The sequence below is a fragment of the Salmo salar genome, chromosome ssa13 (genome assembly GCF_905237065.1).
Source record: "Salmo salar chromosome ssa13, Ssal_v3.1, whole genome shotgun sequence".
NCBI lineage: Eukaryota > Metazoa > Chordata > Actinopteri > Salmoniformes > Salmonidae > Salmo > Salmo salar.
In genome coordinates this window covers 64,818,444-64,838,114 of record NC_059454.1, presented here as the reverse complement: position 1 = coordinate 64,838,114, position 19,671 = coordinate 64,818,444, and the positions used below count along the sequence as shown (strand labels likewise).

General features: G+C 40.1%; 1 protein-coding gene across 3 annotated transcripts in view; it reads left to right on the top strand.

The window, feature by feature from the left end:
* Nucleotides 1-19,671, top strand: part of LOC106567565 (rho guanine nucleotide exchange factor 12) — a 140,964-nt gene continuing 121,293 nt past the window's right edge. For 2 of the 3 annotated variants that reach the window (XM_014137028.2, XM_014137024.2), the window contains exon 1: nt 1-1,153. In XM_014137028.2, the coding sequence (XP_013992503.2) occupies nt 1,122-1,153 (32 nt within the window). In that variant the 5' untranslated portion in view covers nt 1-1,121. The remainder of the gene's footprint in view (nt 1,154-19,671) is intronic. The other variant, XM_014137030.2, reaches the window with a different exon arrangement.

The window sequence follows — 19,671 nt, the reverse complement described above, 5'->3', positions numbered from 1 at the left end:
CGAAAACGTACCTAGGTGTTTTGATTCAAATGCATATTGTAATTCAATGAAACGTAGTAGTCTCAACCGCAAAAGAAACTAGACTGCAGAAAACGGAATTTGTCGAGATCTGTGTGTTGCTTTCAAAAGTTGCTGTTACGAATTGCTGTGTCGGGACCCGGTTTGGCCCAAGAGGAAAGGTGATATTTTTGTATATATTTTTTCCTCTCCCATTTTAGGGGTGGGAAAATGATTTCCCTTTTCCATCCGCACTATAGTACAGTAAAGAGCGAGAGGCCTGTGAGGATCGCTCATGTAAACTAAACGGTGTTTGGAACGGAGTGGTGAAACAAAATTTCAAATTTCGTGAAAACCTTTAGAACGCAGCGAGGATCACTTTCATTGTTGTCGACATTCTTCCGGGCATGAAGGACCAAATCCGCCTGGGTTAAGGGGCGAATCGGATGTGAATTTTACCATGAAAACATTTTGGAAGGTAAATAAGCGACCAACTTCGAGAGAAACCAAGCTTCATTTGAGAGAACTTAATGAAAAGAACTAAAACAAGGAATCTTCAGAACGATTAGACCAATCGTGTCAAGACATTGGTCGAGTTACTAACTTTGTGCAGTGTTATTTCACATGGAAACAAATGAACAATGCCAGTGCTAATATTTTCCCGGTAGTCTATTGACAAAGACGGATGCAGGCAGCGGCAGGCGATGCCCATGATAGTGTTCGCAATTAATGTTTCTCCTAAAAATATTGAGAGGTTAACGTTTTATTTTGTAGTAACATTTCACCATACTCAAGAGTTATCAATGTATCATTGGCAATGCGTTATTTCATGCACGCCCCCGTAATGGTGTTTACTGTCACCTCTGATTTCTTCTGTCTGGAACAATTGTTTTACATCAATATTTGAAAAAACTAAATACACCAAAGAATTGAAGTCTACACTGTGGAATCACCCATATTTTCTTATTTTTATGGATTAAACGAATTTGAATCGTTGTGGAACGCCCTTGGACGGACATCGAAAGACAAGACGAAGCCATTCTCCAAAATACCGTTTGTCATTTTGGTGAAAATGCTAAGGTCAGTTGGATAAAATCCGTGTGGAAAAAAACAACGGAAGCCCAATGAGCGAGACACAGTCAACACTCACTGACAGGTAAGCAATATCTCTCTCCTACGATGCATGAATGGTAGGTCAACTCCTATACTGCTTATGCCGTTGCATTTCTCCCTTCCCAAGGCTACGTATTGGTATTTTAATGTAACTAGCAGCATATTGTCATGTAGCCTAGCAATGCACATGATGGAATTTGGCCATGTCATGTTTTCAGGCAAGTGGACCAACGCGTTTGTTATGAAACCCCATGTCCTTTTTACTTTCTAATATTATTAGATGTGTCTGATTTTCTCCTACCCCAGTCATAGACAATGTAGTATCTTCTGACAGGGGGAGTTTTGTTTCGAGCCCTGACACTTGCTCTAAACATAACACGCATTGCTTGCGGTACGTTATTGGAAAAAGGCAGTGGTCGAAAAAGTACCCAATTGTCATACCTGATTAAAAGTAAAAATACCTTCATAGAAAATGACTCAAGTGAAAGTCACTCAGTAAAATACTACTTCAGTAAAAGTATTAGGTTTTAAATATACTTAAGTATCAAAAGTCAAAGTCAAAATAATTTCAAACTCCTTATATTAAGCAAACCAGATGGCACAGTTATCTTGTATTTTTTAATTTACGGATAGCCAGGGGCACACTCAAGGCAACATTTACAAACTAGGCAATTGTGTTTAGTGAAGATCAAAGGCAGTCAGTTGGCATGACCAGGGATGTTCTCTTGATAAGTATGTAAATTAACCATTTTCCTGTCCTGCAAAGCATATCCAAAATGTAATGAGTACTTTTGGGTGTCAAGAAAAATGAAGGGAGTAAAAAGTACATAATTTTCTTTGGGAATGTAGTGGAGTAAAAATGGTCAATTGAAATAGTGAAGTACAGATACCTCCTATTTAAGTAGTACTTTGAAGTACTTAGTACTTAGAAATGTCCTTGTTTTTGAAATTAAAGCAAAACCAATGTCCATTAAAATAACATCAAATTGATCAGAAATAACGTGTAGACATTGTTATTGTTGTAAATGACTATTGTAGCTGGAAACAGCAGATTTTTCTTTTTCTTTTTATGGAATATCTACAGTTGAAGTCGGAAGTTTACATACACTTAGGTTGGAGTCATTCAAACTCATTTTTCAACCACTCCACAAATCTCTTGTTAACAAACTATAGTTTTGGCAAGTCGGTTAGGACATCTATGTTGTGCATGACAGGTCATTTTTCCAACAGTTGTTTACAGACAGATTATTTCACTTATAATTCACTGTATCACAATTCCAGTGGGTCAGAAGTTTGCATACACTAAATTGACTGTGCCTTTAAACAGCTTGTAAAATTCCAGAAAATGATGTCATGGCTTTAGAAGAGGCCTTTAGAAGGCCTACAAACCTGACTTGGTTACACCAGCTCTGTCAGGAGGAATGGGCCAAAATTCACCCAATTTATTGTGGGAAGCTTGTGGAAGGCTACCCGAAACGTTTGACCCAAGTTCAACAATTATAAGGCAATGCTATCAAATACTAATTGAGTGTGTGTAAACTTCTGACCCCCCCCCTGGAAATGTGATGAAAGAAAGAAATAATTATCTACTATTATTCTGACATTTCACATTCTTAAAATAAAGTGGTGATCCTAACTGACCTAAGACAGTGAATTTTTACTAGGATTAAATGTCAGGAATTGTGAAAAATGGAGTTTAAATGTATTTGGCTAAGGTGTATGTAAACTTCTGACTTCAACTGTGTGTCTGTAAACACTCCAGCCAGCTGGTCTGCGCATGCTCTGAGGACGCGGCTAGGGATTCTGTTTAAATGTATTACTTACGTCGTCCACGGAGAACGAGAATCCACAATCCTTGGGAGCGGGCTGAGTCGGTGGCACTGTGTTATCCTAAAAGCGGGTGACGGGGTTTTAGTTTGTCTGGAAATGAGACGTCGGTGATGTGGCTGGTTTCCCTTTGTAATCTGTGATTGTCTGTAGACCCTGCCACATACGTCTCGTGTCTGAGCCGTTGAATTGCGACTACATATTGTCTCTGTCCTGACATTTTGCCTGTTTGATTGCCTTACAGAGGGAATAACTACACTGTTTGTTTTCTGAATAACTACAGTGTTTGTATTCCCAGTCACTTTGCCATGGTTAAATGCGGTGGTTTGTGCTTTCAGTTTTCCGTGAATGCTGCCTTCTATCCACGGTCCTTCTGTAAGGCTCTCCCATCTCCACAGAGGAACTTTGGAGCTCTGTCAGTGACCATTGGGTTCTTGGTCACCTCCCTGACCAAGGCCTTTCTACCTCGATTGCTCAGTTTGGTTGTGTGCTTAGGGTCGTTGTCCTGTGTTTTTTTATATATATATAAAAAAAAAAATAATCTAAGATAAAGCAAAGCTATATATATATATATATATATATATTAGTCAATAATACAATAGAAAAGGTCTATATACAGTGTGTTCAAATGAGGTAGGATAAGGGAGGTAAGGCAATAAATAGGACATAGTGGTGAAATAATTACAATATAGCAATTAAACACGACAAGCGCTTCGCGAAAAAAGCACTGTTAACTTCTTGCATATAGCCAAAAGCCAATGGAACAGCAGGGCGCAAAATTCTAAACATCAAAAATCGAATCATTTCAATTTCTCAAACATATGACTATTTTACACCATTTTAAAGATACACTTCTCCTGAATCCAACCACGTTGTCTGATTTCAAAAAGGCTTTACAGCGAAAGCAAAACATTAGAGTATGTTAGGACACCACCTAAACAAGAAAAGCCACAGCCATTTTCCTAGCAAGGAGATGTGTCACAAAAACCCCAAATCCAGCTAAAATGAAGCACTAACCTTTGACGATCTTCATCAGTTGACACTCCTAGGACATCATGTTACACAATACATGTATGTTTTGTTCGATCAAGTTCATATTTACATCCAAAAACAGCATTTTACGTTGGCGCGTGATGTTCAGAAAATGATTAGCCTCCAAAACTTCCGGTGAATGACCACAATGTGCACATTCATTTACAGAAATACTCATCATAAACGTTGACAAAATATATAACAATTATTTAAAGAATTATAGATTTACTACCTCTTAATGCAACCACTGTGTCAGATTTCAAAATAACTTTACGGAGAAAGCACATTGTTCAATATTCTGAGTACATAGCTCAACCATCAATGCAAGCTATACAGTTAGCCGTCAAGCCACGGCATTGTCAAAACTCTAAAATACTGTTATAAATATTTTCTTACATTTGCTGATCTTCGGCGGAATGCACTCGGAAGGACTCCTACTTCCACAAGAAATGTTCATTTGTTCGATAAAGTCCATAATTTATGTCCAAATACCTCCGTTTTGTTGGCGCGTCCAGAACACTATTCCAAAAGGCACGATTGGGGGCACAAATCAATAGACGAAAAGGTCAAAAGTTACATTACCGTTTGTAGAAACATGTCAAACGCTGTTTCCAATCAAACCTTAGGGTGTTTTTAACATAAACGATTGATAATATTCCAACCGGAAAATAGCGTATTCATTACAGAAGAAAAATAAAAATGCTATCCATGCGTGAACGCGCATGAAGTAACTTCATGACCTCAGACAGTACACTGCTTGAACCGGCTGTTATTCGGTCAAAATTCACCATAGAAGACTCAAACAACTTTGTAAAGACTGTTGACATCTAGTGGAAGGCTTAGGAAGTGCAAGTTGACCCCACAGACACGGTAGTTTCAATAGAAAATGGTCTGAAAGACTACAATTCTCAGACTTCCCACTTCCTGGTTGGATTTTTCTCAGGTTTTTACCTGCCATACTCACAGACATCATTCAAACAGTTTTAGAAACTTCAGAATGTTTTCTATCCAAATCTACTAATAATATGCAAATATTTGACTCTGGGCCCGAGTAGTAGGCCGTTTTAATTTGGGTACGTTTTACATCCGGCTGTGAAAATACTGCCCCTATAGCGAAGGTGTTAAATCATCACCCGTTTGTGCAAGTAGGCTGTGATTCGATGAGAAATTAACAGGCACCACATTAATTATATGCAACGCAGGACAAGCTAGATAAACTAGTAATATCAGCAACCGTGTGATTATGTTAATATTGATTGATTGTTTTTCATAAGATAAGTTTAATGCTAGCTAGCAACTTACCTTGGCTTCTTGCTGCACTCGCGTAACAGGTAGTCAGCCTGCCACACAGTCTCCTCGTGGAGTGCAATGTAATCGGCCACAATTGGTGTCCAAAAATGCAGATTGTTATGAAAACTTGAAATCGGACCTAATTAATCGGCCATTCCGATTAATCGGTCGAACCTCTAATGGGTAGTATATGGTGCTTTGGTGACAAAACGGATGGCACTGTGATAGCAAATTGGATGCCGTCTGAGTAGAGTGTTGGAGGCTATTTTGTAAATGACATCGCCCAAGTAAAGGATCGGTAGGATAGTCAGTTGGAGGCCACGGAAGGAGAGTTGTATGGCATTGAAGCTCGTCTGGAGGTTAGTTAACACAGTGTCCAAAGAAGGGCCAGAAGTATACAGAATGGTGTCGTCTGCGTCGAGGTGGATGAGAGAATCACCAGCAGCAAGAGCGACATCATTGATGTATAGAGAGAAGAGAGTCGGCCCAAGAATTGAACCCTGTGGCACCCACATAGAGACTGCCAGAGGTCCGGACAACAGGCCCTCCGATTTGACACACTGAACTCTGTATGAGAAGTAGTTGGTGAACCAGGCGAGACAGTCATTTGAGAAACCAAGGCTGTTGAGTCTGCCGATAAGTGGTGAACTGTTGCAAGGTGAACCTGCGTGTTCTGGAGCAGACTTTCATCAATGATCTCTCTGTACTTTGCTCCGTTCATCTTTCCCTCGATCCTGACTAGTCTCCCAGTCCCTGCCGCTGAAAAATATCCCCACAGCATGATGCTGGCACCACCATGCTTCACCGTAGGACTGGTGCCAGGTTTCCTCCAGACGTGACGTTTGGCATTCAGGCCAAAGAGTTCAATCTTGGTTTCATCAGACCAGAGAATCTTGTTTCTCATGGTCTGAGAGTCCTTTAGGTGCGTTTTGGCAAACTCTAAGCGGGCTGTCATGTGCCTTTTACTGAGGAGTGGCTTCCGTCTGGCCACTCTAGCATAAAGGCCTGATTGGTGGAGTGCTCCAGAGATGGGAGAACCTTCCAGAATGACAACCATCTCCACAAAGGAACTCTAGGTCACCTCCCTGACCAAGGCCCTTCTCCCCTGATTGCTCAGTTTGGCCGGGCGGCCAGCTCTCGGAAGCTCTGAAATGGCTTGAGTCTATTAGTATTCAACCCCTTTGTTATGGCAAGCCTACAGGAGTAAAAAGTTGCTTAACAAGTCACTTAATAAGTTGCATGGACTCAATAATAGTGTTTAACATGATTTTTGAATGACTACCTCATCTCTGTACCCCACACATACAACTATCTGTAAAGTTCCTTAGTCAAGCAGGGAAATTCAAACACAGATTTAAACACATACCAGGGAGATTTTCAAATGCTTCAAAGAAGTGCACCTATTTGTAGATGGGTAAAAAAAAGCAGACATTGAATATCCCTTTGAGCATGGTGAAGTTATTAATTATACTTTGCATGGTGTATCAATACACTCAGTCACTACAAAGATACAGGCGTCCTTCCTAAATTGGATGCCAGAGAAGAAGGAAACCGCTCAGGGATTTCACCATGAGGCCAATGGTGACTTTAAGTGACAGAGTATAATGGCTATGATAGGATAAAATTGAGGATGGATCAACATTGTATTTACTCCACAAGACTAAACTAAATGACAGAGTGAAAAGAAGGACGCCTGTACAGAATAAAAATATTCTAAAACATGCATCCTGTTTGCAACAAGGCACTAAAGTAATAATTCAAACAATGTGCTAAAGCAATTCACTTTTAGTCCTGAATACAAAGTGCTATGTTTGGGGCAAATCCAATGCAACACATTTGAGTACCACCATCCATATTTTTAAGCATAGTGGTGAATGCATCATGTTGTGGGTATTCGTGTAATGTGTAAGGAATGGGGAGTTATTCAGGATAGAAAAAGAAACGTCAATGACCAACAACCAATTTGACAAAGCTTGAAGAATAATGGTCAAAATCTTGCATAATCCAGGTGTAGAAAGCTCTTAGAGACTTTCCCATAAAGACTCACAGCTGTATATGCAGCAAAAGATGCTTCTACTATTGACTCAGGGGTGTGAATACTTATGTAAATTATATATTTCTGTATTTTCAATAAATTAGCAAAAATGTCTCTCTCTCATTTTGTCATTATGGGGTATTGTGTGTAGATGGGTGAGGTTTAAAAAAATATTTGATCCTTTGTGATTTAGGGCTGTAACAACAATGTGGAATAAGTCAAAAGGGTATGAATACTTTCTCAAAACACTGTCGATCCAAGTAGGCTAGATTTAAAATATAAAGATTAGCTGGTTACTCACTAGCAGTTGGGCTTGTGCTTGAGAGATTGTTTTTGAAATCTCTGTTAATTTTCTATAATGCCTGCTACCAGAAGTTGGTCATTATTAGTTGATGTGCATTAATAGCATTTCGCTACACCCGCAATAACATGTGTATGTGACCAATAAAATGTAATTTGCATGGTTCTGGTAAAAAAAAATACAAAAAGGGGTATTTTTATAGACTTGAAAGTAGAGGTCGACCGATTAATCGGAATGGCCGATTTTAATTAGGGCCGATTTTTCAAGTTTTCATAACAATCGGTAATCGGTATTATTGGACACCGATTTGCCGATTTTATTTGTTAAAAACAATTTTTTAATACATTTATTTTTTTGTACATTAAGTTATTTTTAAATTTGTTATTTTTTTGTTTAAATTTTTTTTTATTTTTTATTTAACTAGGCAAGTCAGTTAAGAACACATTCATATTTTCAATGACGGCCTAGGAACGGTGGGTTAACTGCCTTGTTCAGGGGAAAAACTTCAATTTTTCAAACTAATGACTATTTTACACCATTTTAAAGACAAGACTCTCGTTAATCTAACCACACTGTCCGATTTCAAAAAGGCTTTACAACGAAAGCAAAACATTAGATTATGTCAGCAGAGTACCCAGCCAGAAATAATCAGACACCCATTTTTCAAGCTAGCATATAATGTCACATAAACCCAAACCACAGCTAAATGCAGCACTAACCTTTGATCTTAATCAGATGACAACCCTAGGACATTATGTTATACAATACATGCATGTTTTGTTCAATCAAGTTCATATTTATATCAAAAACCAGCTTTATACATTAGCATGTGACTAGCATGTGACTAGCATTCCCACCGAACACTGCCGGTGAATTTACTAAATTACTCACGATAAACGTTCACAAAAAACATAACAATTATTTAAAGAATTATAGATACAGAACTCCTCTATGCACTCGATATGTCCGATTTTTAAAATAGCTTTTCGGTGAAAGCACATTTTGCAATATTCTCAGTAGATAGCCCGGCATCACATGGCTAGCTATTTAGACACCCAGCAAGTTTAGCACTCACCAAAGTCAGATTTACTATAAGAAAAATGTTATTACCTTTGCTGTCTTCGTCAGAATGCACTCCCAGGACTTCTACTTCAATAACAAATGTTGGTTTGGTTCAAAATAATCCATAGTTATATCCAAACAGCGGCGTTTTGTTCGTGCGTTCAAGACACTATCCGAAAGGGTAAATAAGGGTGACGAGCATGGCGCAATTCGTGACAAAAAAATTCTAAATATTCCATTACCGTACTTCGAAGCATGTCAACCGCTGTTTAAAATCAATTTTTATGCAATTTTTCTCATAAAAAAGCGATAATATTCCGACCGGGAATCTGCGTTTAGGTAAACAGACGAAAGAAAATAAAGCATGGGGTCGACTCGGGCACGCGCCTAAGCCCATAGTACTCTGATCGGCCACTTGCCAAAAGCGATAATGTGTTTCAGCCAGAGGCTGCCTCGATATCGTTCAGCTTTTTCCCGGGCTCTGAGAGCCTATGGGAGCCGTAGGAAGTGTCACGTTAGAGCAAAGATCCTCAGTCTTCAATAAAAAGAGCCAAGATGAAACACAACTTGTCAAACAGGCCACTTCCTGCATGGAATCTTCTCAGGTTTTGGCCTGCCATTTGAGTTCTGTTATACTCACAGACACCATTCAAACAGTTTTAGGAACTTTAGGGTGTTTTCTATCCAAAGCCAATAATTATATGCATATTCTAGTTACTGGGCAGGAGTAGTAACCAGATTAAATTGGGTACGTTTTTTATCCGGCCGTGTCAATACTGCCCCCTAGCCCTAACAGTTTAACAAAAGTGCATTTGCGAAAAAGCACAATCATTGCACGACTGTACCTAACCATAAACATCAATACCTTTCTTAAAATCAATACACAGAAGTATACATTTTTAAACCTGCATATTTAGCTAAAAGAAATCCAGGTTAGCAGGCAATATTAACCAGGTGAAATTGTGTCACTTCTCTTGCGTTCATTGCACGCACAGTCAGGGTATATGCAATAGTTTGGGCCGCCTGGCTCATTGTGAACTAATTTGCCAGAATTTTACGTAATTATGACATAACATTGAAGGTTGTGCAATGTAACAGGAATATTTAGACTTAGGGATGCTACCCATTAGATAAAATACGGAACGGTTCCATATTTCACTGAAAGAATAAACGTTTTGTTTTCGAGATGATAGTTTCCAGATTCGACCATATTAATGACCTAAGGCTCGTATTTCTGTATGTTTATTATAATTAAGTCTATGATTTGATATTTGATAGAGCAGTCTGACTGAGCGGTGGTAGGCACCAGCATGCTCGTAAGCATTCATTCAAACAGCACTTTTGTGCGTTTTGCCAGCAGCTCTTCGCAATGCTTCAACATTGAGCTGTTTATGACTTGAAGCCTATCAACTCCTGAGATTAGGCTGGTCCTCCAATAATCGGTATCGGCGTTGAAAAATCATAATCGGTCGACCTCTACTTGAAAGTCAGATCAGTGATTATTAACTGTTTTGAGAAAATAATTAAATTATTAGTCGGTCTTATGGTTGAAGGCTTATATTTAGCCTAGGTATAATTTTACAAAGCCCTAAATTCATTAGATTATTCCGACTATTTGAAATGTAGTGTATTGATATTTAATTGTGCATCTAAGCTTATTTAGAGACACTACATGACCAAAAGTATCTAGATTATGTGGACACCTGCTAGTTGAACGTCTCATTCCAAAATCATGGAGTTGGTCCCCGTTTGCTGCTATAACAGCCTCCACTCTTCTGGGAAGGCTTTCCACTAGATGTTGGAACATTACTGCAGGGACGTGCTTCCATTCAGCCACGAGCATTAGTGAGGTCGGGCACTGATGCTTTGCGATTAGGCCTGGCTCGCAGTCGGTGTTCCAATTCATCCCAAAGGTGTTCAATGGGGTTGAGGTCAGGGCTCTGTGCAGGCCAGTCAGGTTCTTCCACACCGATCTCGACAAACAATTTCTGTATGGTTCTCGCTTTGTGCACGGGGGGCATTGTCATGCTAAAACAGGAAAGGGCCTTCCACAAAGTTGGAAGCACAGAATCGTCTAGAATGTCATTGTATGCTGTAGCATTTCGATTTCCCTTCACTGGAGCTAAGGGGCCTAACCCGAACCATGAAAAACAGCCCATACCATTATTCCTCCTCCAAACTTTACAGTTGGCACTATGCATTCGGGCAGGTAGCGTTCTCCTTGCATCAGCCAAACCCAGATTAGTCCGTTGGACTGCCAGAATGATGAAGCTTGATTCATCACTCCAGAGATCGCGTTTCCACTGCTCCATAGTCCAATGGCGGCGAGCTTTACATCACTCCAGCCAACGCTTGGCATTGCATATGGTGATCTTAGGCATGTGTGCAGCTGCTCGGCCATGGAAACCCATTTCATGAAGCTCCCGATGAACAGTTCTTGTGCTGACCTTGCTTTCAGAGGCAGTTTGGAACTCTGTAGTGAGTGTTGCAATAGAGGACAGATGATTTTTACGCCTTTCACCACTCGTCGATCCCGTTCTGTTAGCTTGTGTACCACTTTGCGGCTGAGCTGTTGTTGCTCCTAGATGTTTCCACTTCAAAATAACAGCAGTTACAGTTGACCGGGGCAGCTCTAGCTTTGCAGAAATTTGACTGACTTGTTGGAAAGGTGGCATCTTATGATGGTGCCATGTTGAAAGTCTGAGCTCTTCATTAAGGACATTCTGCTGCCAATGTTTGTCTATAGAGATTGCATGGCTGTGTGCTCGATATTATACACCTGTCAACAACGGGTGTGGCTGAAATAGCCGAATCCACTAATTTGAAGGGGTGGCCACATACTTTGTATAGATAATTTGTTGTGAATCACCGATTTTAAGTTTGAAAATAATTAGATACTGTATTATTTTTAGGCCATATCACCAGCCCTACTACAAGCAATCTTGCAACCTTACGGTTAACTAGTCCAACGCTCTAGCCACCTGCTTTACATTGCACTCCATGAGGAGCCTGCCTGTTACGCAAATGCAGTAAGAAGCCAAGGTAAGTTGCTAGCTAGCATTAAACTTATCTTATAAAAATCAATCAATCATAATTCACTTGTTAACTACACATGCTTGATGATATTACTAGTTTCTCTAGCCTGTCCTGCGTTGCATATAAACGCTTAGGTACACGTTGCTCCAACCATAAACATCAATGCCTTTCTTAAAATCAATACACAGAAGTATATATTTAGCTAAAAGAAATCCAGGTTAGCAGGCAATATTAACCAGGTGAAATTGTGTCATTTTGCGTTCATTGCACGCAGAGTCAGGGTATATGCAACAGTTTGGGCCGCCTGGCTCGTTGCGAAATAATTAGCCTGAATTTTACGTAATTATGACATAGGTTGTGCAATGTAACAGGAATATTTAGACTTCGGGATGCACGGTTCCGTATTTCACTGACAGGAAAAACGTTTTGTTTTCGAGATGATAGTTTCCGGATTCCGGATTCGACCAATGACCTAAGGCTCGTATTTCTGTGTGTTATTATTGTTATAATTAAGTCTATGATTTGATAGAGCAGTCTGACTGAGCGATGGTAGGCAGCAGCAGGCTCGTAAGCGTTCATTCAAACAGCACTTTCGTGCGTTTGCCAGCAGCCCTTCGCAATGCTTCAAGCATTGCGCTGTTTATGACTTCAAGCCTATCAACTCCCAAGATTAGGCTGGTGTAACCCATGTGAAATGGCTAGTTAGTTAGCCGGGTGCGCGCTAATAGCATTTCAAACGTCACTCGCTCTGAGACTTGGAGTAGTTGTTCCCCTTGCTCTGTATGGGTAACGCTGCTTCGAGGGTGGCTGTTGTCGATGTGTTCCTGGTTCGAGCCCAGGTAGGAGCGAGGAGAGGGACGGAAGCTATACTGTTACACTGGCAATACTACAGTGCCTATAAGAACATCCAATAGTCAAAGGTATATGAAATACAAATCATAAAGAGAGAAATATTCCTATAATTCCTATAATAACTACAACCTAAAACTTCTTACCTGGGAATATTGAAGACTCATGTTAAAAGGAACCACCAGCTTTCATATGTTCTCATGTTCTGAGCAAGGAACTTAAACGTTAGCTTTTTTACATGGCACATATTGCACTTTTGCGTTCTTCTCCAACACTTTGTTTTTGCATTATTTAAACCAAATTGAACATGTTTCATTATTTATTTGAGGCTAAATTGATTTTATTGATGTATTATATTAAGTTAAAATAAGTGTTCATTCAGTATTGTTGTAATTGTCATTATTACAAATAAATACATTTTAAAATTTGGCCGATATAATCGATATTGGCTTTTTTGGGTCCTCCAATAATCGGTATCGGCGTTGAAAAATGATAATCGGTCGACCTCTACTACATACCATATTGGTGTCTGTCTGACAATGTTTCACCTAAGTACCAAGCCAACCTAGTTGTCGGGCAATCGGCTGCAGCCCCACTTCTTGTTTCCTTCACCTTTTCACTTGCGAACATACCGGTTCCGAATAGATCTCCATTTTAGTTTATCGGCATCAGTCTTCAAATTTTGTGATTTATCTCCTTCCAGCTGTTATCTATAACCGACTACAACTGCATCGAAGGATTGCAGAGGTCATCGTATCGTCTCACGTTCTCGCACAGATCCTCCTCATCTGGGCAGAGACATAATTGAGCGTAGAAAATGTTGAAATAAAAGCACAAGGATGTAGAATAGCAGTAGCAGAAAAATAGCAGCTTGTCCATCTCTTCTGTGTTTATACCAGAAGGGATACTAGAAGAGATGAGATGTGATATAGACACAGGGCAGGATTTCCATTGCAAAACTCACTCAATACTGCCCCACATGTCTTCGCAAAGAATGTTACGTCGCGTCTCAATTTCCAGGTAGCAAAAAAATTGTTGAATGCCGGCGCACATTACAAGGAGCCGCCCCTTTGGTGAGAAACGACATTGCAACACTGCACTGCTCTCCGTACCTTTCGTCTCTGTAGTGTGTGAATTTACCTTAATGTTGTGGGTTATGCAGATATTCTGTGGTTTGCCTATAGCCAAAAGCCCCTTTTGTTGGCAGTGACTCCGGTATATCCTACCTCTTGTTGCCACCTGCAGAAATGCATGCCAGTGGGTGGAGCTCCTTCACAGTGCCTAAGCAGATGAGTTCCTCCACCTTCTGGCTCAACCCTGCTCATTTAAGCAGAGATTCTTGCAGGCTCCCAGGGAAGCGTGCACTACCCAGGGCCGGATACAAACATGAGCTGATGGGGTCTGACATGCAGTCAAGCCAGGAAGCAGGGTCACCATGATCATCTCCTCTGTGTGCTCTGTCCATTGCCTCTGCCCTACGAGAGAGCACCAGCACAGTGGAGCAGCACATTTATTGTGAAGTGTTTATTTCTTTGCGTATCTATTGGTTTTCCTCCTAGATTGCTATTTCTTCAGAGGGCCCACAGCGGAAGGAGCATGACCGATTAATTTACATGTCATTTTGGTTGAAAGCAGCAAATCAAAGATGTAGGCTCGTGAAGATTCAGAAATGGTTTCGTACAGCTCTTACGTGATACAGCGATTTTGACTGAATTTCCCATACCGTGTACGCAATGCACTAAGTCTTATCACTGTATTTGACAGACTGATCTTTTAATTTTGATATTGATCACACTGACACATACCAAATGGATTGCCCTTTGTCAGCTGAAAATCAGAGCACCATTGACATGTATAGTTTGATTAATTGCCAGAAAATCTCTTATGCACCTCTTCCCCCTCAGGAAGTTGAAAAGGTTTGGCATGTGCCCTCCAATCCTCAAAGTTCTACAGCTGCACCATTCAGAGTATCTTGACTGGCTGCATCACTGCTTGGTATGGCAACAGCACCGCCCTCGATCACATGGCGTTACAGAGGATGGTGCGGACAGCCCAGTACATCACTGGGGCCGAGCTCCATGCTGTCCAGGACCTATAAATCAGGCAGTGTGAAAGCAAGGGCCGGGAAATTGCTATACACTCCAGCCACCCAAACCATAGACTATTTTCTCTGCTTTCACATGACAAGTGGTACAGGTGAATCAAGTCCGACACCAACAGGCTCCTAAACAGCTTCTATCCTCAAGCCATAAGATTGCTAAATAGCGAACCAAATAGCTACAAAGACTATCTGAGTTGACCCTTGTATGTATTTGTATTTTTGCACTGTCTTTATGCACACTCACAGGACTCTACACACACTGACTCTCCAACACACACAACATGCACACATTTATACTGACTCTACACTCACACACACTCACAAACAATCTTCCTTTACTCTGCTGCTACTCTGTTTATCATTCATCCTGATGCCAATTCACCTTACCCCTATACATATCTACCTCTTATCACTCCATTATCCCTGCACATTGAAAATATGGTATTGGAACTGACCCTGTATATAGCTTCTTACTTCCTCGTGTTTTTTCTTATTTACTATTTTTGTGTTTTTGTTCTACATTATGCAATTTTTTTTAGTACTACATTGATATTGATTACTGCATTGTTGGATTTAGGGCTTGCAATAAAAGCATTTCACTGTACTTGTGCACATGACATTAAAACTTGAAACTATGTCTGTATGTCCATGACTGACTGCCACAGAGGTCCAGGGCATTCAGGGCCAGTTGGAAGTGTCATGCAGTTGAATGACTGACGAAGGCTGGGAAATGCAACTGGTTCTATTTGCTCTTTGTCACACAGTTTAGCTGATATGTGTATTTTCTCTCTCCCCTCACTCCACCCACTCTCGTGGGAAGTGGTGACATCACTGATAAACAATGTCTGTCAGCCCGGCCAGGCCACCAGCCCTTCCTGACAGAGCTGTTGGCCAGAGTGGTGCAGGATGGGAATGAGTGGAGCCTCGCTGTCATTCTGCACCCTTTGCAAATTACAGCATCAAGGGCCTTGTATGTATTTGAGCAGACGTTCAGCTACAATGTTTTGACTATGTCTCTACTTATTTCATTCAAAATTGCTTGTGAGTGGAGTTGAATTAACCAGTTATGGTCATATGAATGACTGTCTAAGGATTCCAATATCTTAACATCGGTATTCCTACACATGGAGGAAGTCAGACGGATGTAGTGGTTGCATTAGTTGAAATATATCAACAGTGACAAATAATATCCTACAATGAAATGGTAGCTTTCTGTTTAGCTGATTTATTGATCTATTCATTTTAGAGGCTTCATTTGAACTTTGTTGTCTGGCTTCTACATATAACTTGGAGATGCAAATGAGAGTAATGAGACAGCTAAAGGATATCCAGGAAAACAGCTAAAATGCTCTCGGGCTACACCAAAACAAACTGCCACAATCTATTGTTAAAGTAGATTTAGCTAGAAAAGAAAGGGGGGAGGGGGGTACGTACGAAATCAAAATCCATGGTCAATCAATTTGAAATCGTCCAGGACCTGTCTGCTAGGCTGAGAAAAAATAGCAAGCAATAAATTCCGATCAGACAGACAAAGGAATCAAATCTCAATTCCTGCTTCCAGGCAGTGCTGTGGGTATGGAAGGGAACGCAAAGGTTGGATTTCACAAGCGCCGATGATGCCATAAACAGACTACAAGAAACCTTTCCAGTTGAAAGAGAGCCCTCTGTCCTGAGAGGATGAAGCGGGGAAAAAGTGATATGCACACTAAGCTACTCCCATGACTTATTCCACATTTGTTGTTTCAGCCTGAATTCAAAATGGATTCAATAGATTTTTTCCCCCTCACCCATCTACACATAATACCCCATAATGACAAAGTGAAAACATTGTTCTTATAATTTTTTGCAAATGTATTAAATGAAATACAGAAATATCTCATTTACATAAGTATACACACCCCTGAGTAAATACTTTGTAGAAGCACCTTTGGCAGCGATTACAGCTGTGAGTCTTTTTGGGTAAGTCTCTAAGAGCATTCCACACCTAGAATTGTTCAACATTTGCCCAATTTATTAATTTCAAAATTCTTCAAGCTCTGTCAAATTCGTTGTTGATCATTGCTTAACAACCATTTCCAGGTCTTGCCATAGATTTACTTGAACTCAGGAACATTCACTATGTTATTAGTAAGCAACTTCCTTGTAGATTTGACCTTGTTTTAAGTAATTGTCCTGCTGAAAGGTGAATTCATCTCCCAGTGTCTGGTGGGAAACGAACTAAGTTTTCCTCTAGGATGCCTGTGCTTAGCTTAGCTCCATTCTGTTTATTTTGAATCCTGGCAAACTCCTCATTCCTTAATGATTACAAGCATACTGGGCACTGACACAAATTACTGATGATTGGCTGAAAGAAATTGATATAAGAAGATTGTGGGAGGTGTTTTGTTCAGTGCAGCTTTTGATGTCATTGATCATAACCTATTGTTGAAAAAACATTGGTGTTATGGATTTGCGTCCTCTACCTTATTGTGGATTGAGAGTTACCTATCTAATAGAACACTGAGGGTTTTTGTTAATGGAAGCCTCTCATGCAAATTCAGTTGTGTGTTGTACCGCAGGGCAGCCGGCTAGGGCCATTATTGTTTTCTGTTTCTAAATATGACCTTACGCTGACCTTAAATAATGCTGTGTGTCGAGGTACGCTGGCGACTCAACAGTATACACGTTGGCTGCAACAGTAAAATCAATAAATGAGACACTTAACATAGAGCTCCTGTCAGTTTTACAATGGGTAACTAGCTATAGGCTGGTGCTAAATATCTCAAAAACTAAAAGCGTAATTTTGGGGACCAATCACTCGCTCAATGCAAAACCTCGTTTAGATCTATTATTGAATAATGAGGCTATTGAGCAAGTTGAGGAGACTAAACTGCTGGGTGTAACCCTAGATGGCAAGCTTTCATGGTCAAAACATATAGACTCAATGGTTGGTAAAATGGGAAGAGGTTTGTCCATGATAGGGCGTTGCTCTGCCTTGTCATCTCAGTTGATCAGACAGGTCCTATAGGCCCTAGTGTTGTTCCACCTGGACTACTGACCAGCTGTGTGGTCATGTGACAAAGGACATACTGTATCAGTCAAAAGTTTGAACACCTACTCATTCAAGGGGTTTTCTTTATTTTTACTATTTTCCACATTGTAGAATAATAGTGAAGACAGAAATAACACATGGAATCATGTAGTAACTAAAGTGTTAAACAAATCAAAATATATTTGATTATTCAAAGTAGCCACCCTTTGCCTTGATGACAGCTTTGCAGACTCTTAGCATTCTCTCAACCAGCTTTTGTTTTTCCATTAAAGCTGCAATATGTAACTTTTTGGCTGACCCGACCAAATTCGCATGGAAATATGAGTTATAGATCTGTCATTCTCATTGAAAGCAAGTGTAAGAAATTGTAGATATGTTTTGTGTGATATTTCTATGCTTTTAAGTTTTCTTTTTACTTTCGGTTTTGTGACCTACTGCCTTGATTCGGTCTTACAGTATGTAGCAAAATTTTAAAATTGTGTTTTTTACATTGGATAAAAACAGATGCAGAGCTACAAAAGGGTATATCACACACGGCATTTGAGGAATAATGCAAAAGTTATTCTGCTTTGAAAGTTGATCAACTTTTGAGAAAATGGCCTTTGAATGTTTTGGTACGCCTACTGGAGAGCTCTTCTTTTTCTATACCCATTCAGAGTTGTTCACACCCTCTTGCGCTTTAGCCCCACTATCTCTTTGAGGGTTGATCTGAGCGTTCTGTCCCAATAACCGCAGTCAAGCGCCCAAGTTAACTGGCTAACGTTGGCTAGCTTGCTATCTACTTCCAGAACCAAATGAGAGAACAGTTCACTGACCATTTTACTTGCCCTAGCAGAGCTGGTTAGGCTGTTTTATGTTATCCAGCGCGTTGGTGACTGCAACAGTACTGATGGCAACAATTTAGACTTTTTGGCAACTTTTACTGACTGAGATGCAGTGCCGAAGAACGCTGCACCACTCGGGAGCCTTAAAATGTAGATAGCCTGAGCGAATTTAACAGCTACGTCTATCAACAGTTGTTGCAGTGACATTCTTTTGAAATGGTTACTTGCATAGTGATGTTTTGTTTAGAGATGTAGCTAGCTAGCAAATCTTACATTATGAGTAATGTAAGATATGTAAACTAGAGGTCGACGGAATGGCCGATTTTTAATTAGGGCCGATTTCAAGTTTTCATAACAATCGGTAATCGGTATTTTTGGCCACCGATTTTGCCGATTTAAAAATAATAATAATAGTATTTATTTTTTATACACCTTTATTTAACTAGGCAAGTCAGATTAATAACACATTCTTATTTTCATTGACGGCCTAGGAACGGGGGTTAACTGCCTTGTTCAGGGGGGATTTGGGGATTCGTTTTTGCAACCTTCCGGTTACTAGTCCAACGCTCTAACCACCTGCCTTACATTGCACTCCACGAGTAGCCTGCATGGCAGGCTGACTACCTGTTACGCGAGGGCAGCAAGAAGCCAAGGTAAGTTGCTAGCTAGCATTAAACTTATCTTATAAAAAACGATCAATCTTAACATAATCACTAGTTAACTACACTTGGTTGATGATATTACTAGTTTATCTTACGTGTCCTGCGTTGCATATAATCGATGCAGTGCCTATTCATTTCTCATCGAATCACAGCCTACTTCTACAAACGGGTGATGATTTAACAAGCGCATTTGCGAAAAAAGCACTGTCGTTGCACCAATGTACCTAACCATAAACATCAATGCCTTTCTTTAAAATCAATACACAAGTATGTATTTTTAAACCTGCATATTTAGTTAATATTGCCTGCTAACATGAATTTGTGTCACTTCTCTTGCGTTCCGTGCAAGCAGTCAGGGTATATACAGCAGTTTGGGCCGCCTGGCTCATTGCAGACTGTGTGAAGTCCATTTATTCCTAACAAAGGCCGTAATTCATTTGCCAAAATTGTACATAATTATGACATAACATTGAAGGTTGTGCAATGTAACAGGAATATTTAGACTTAGGGA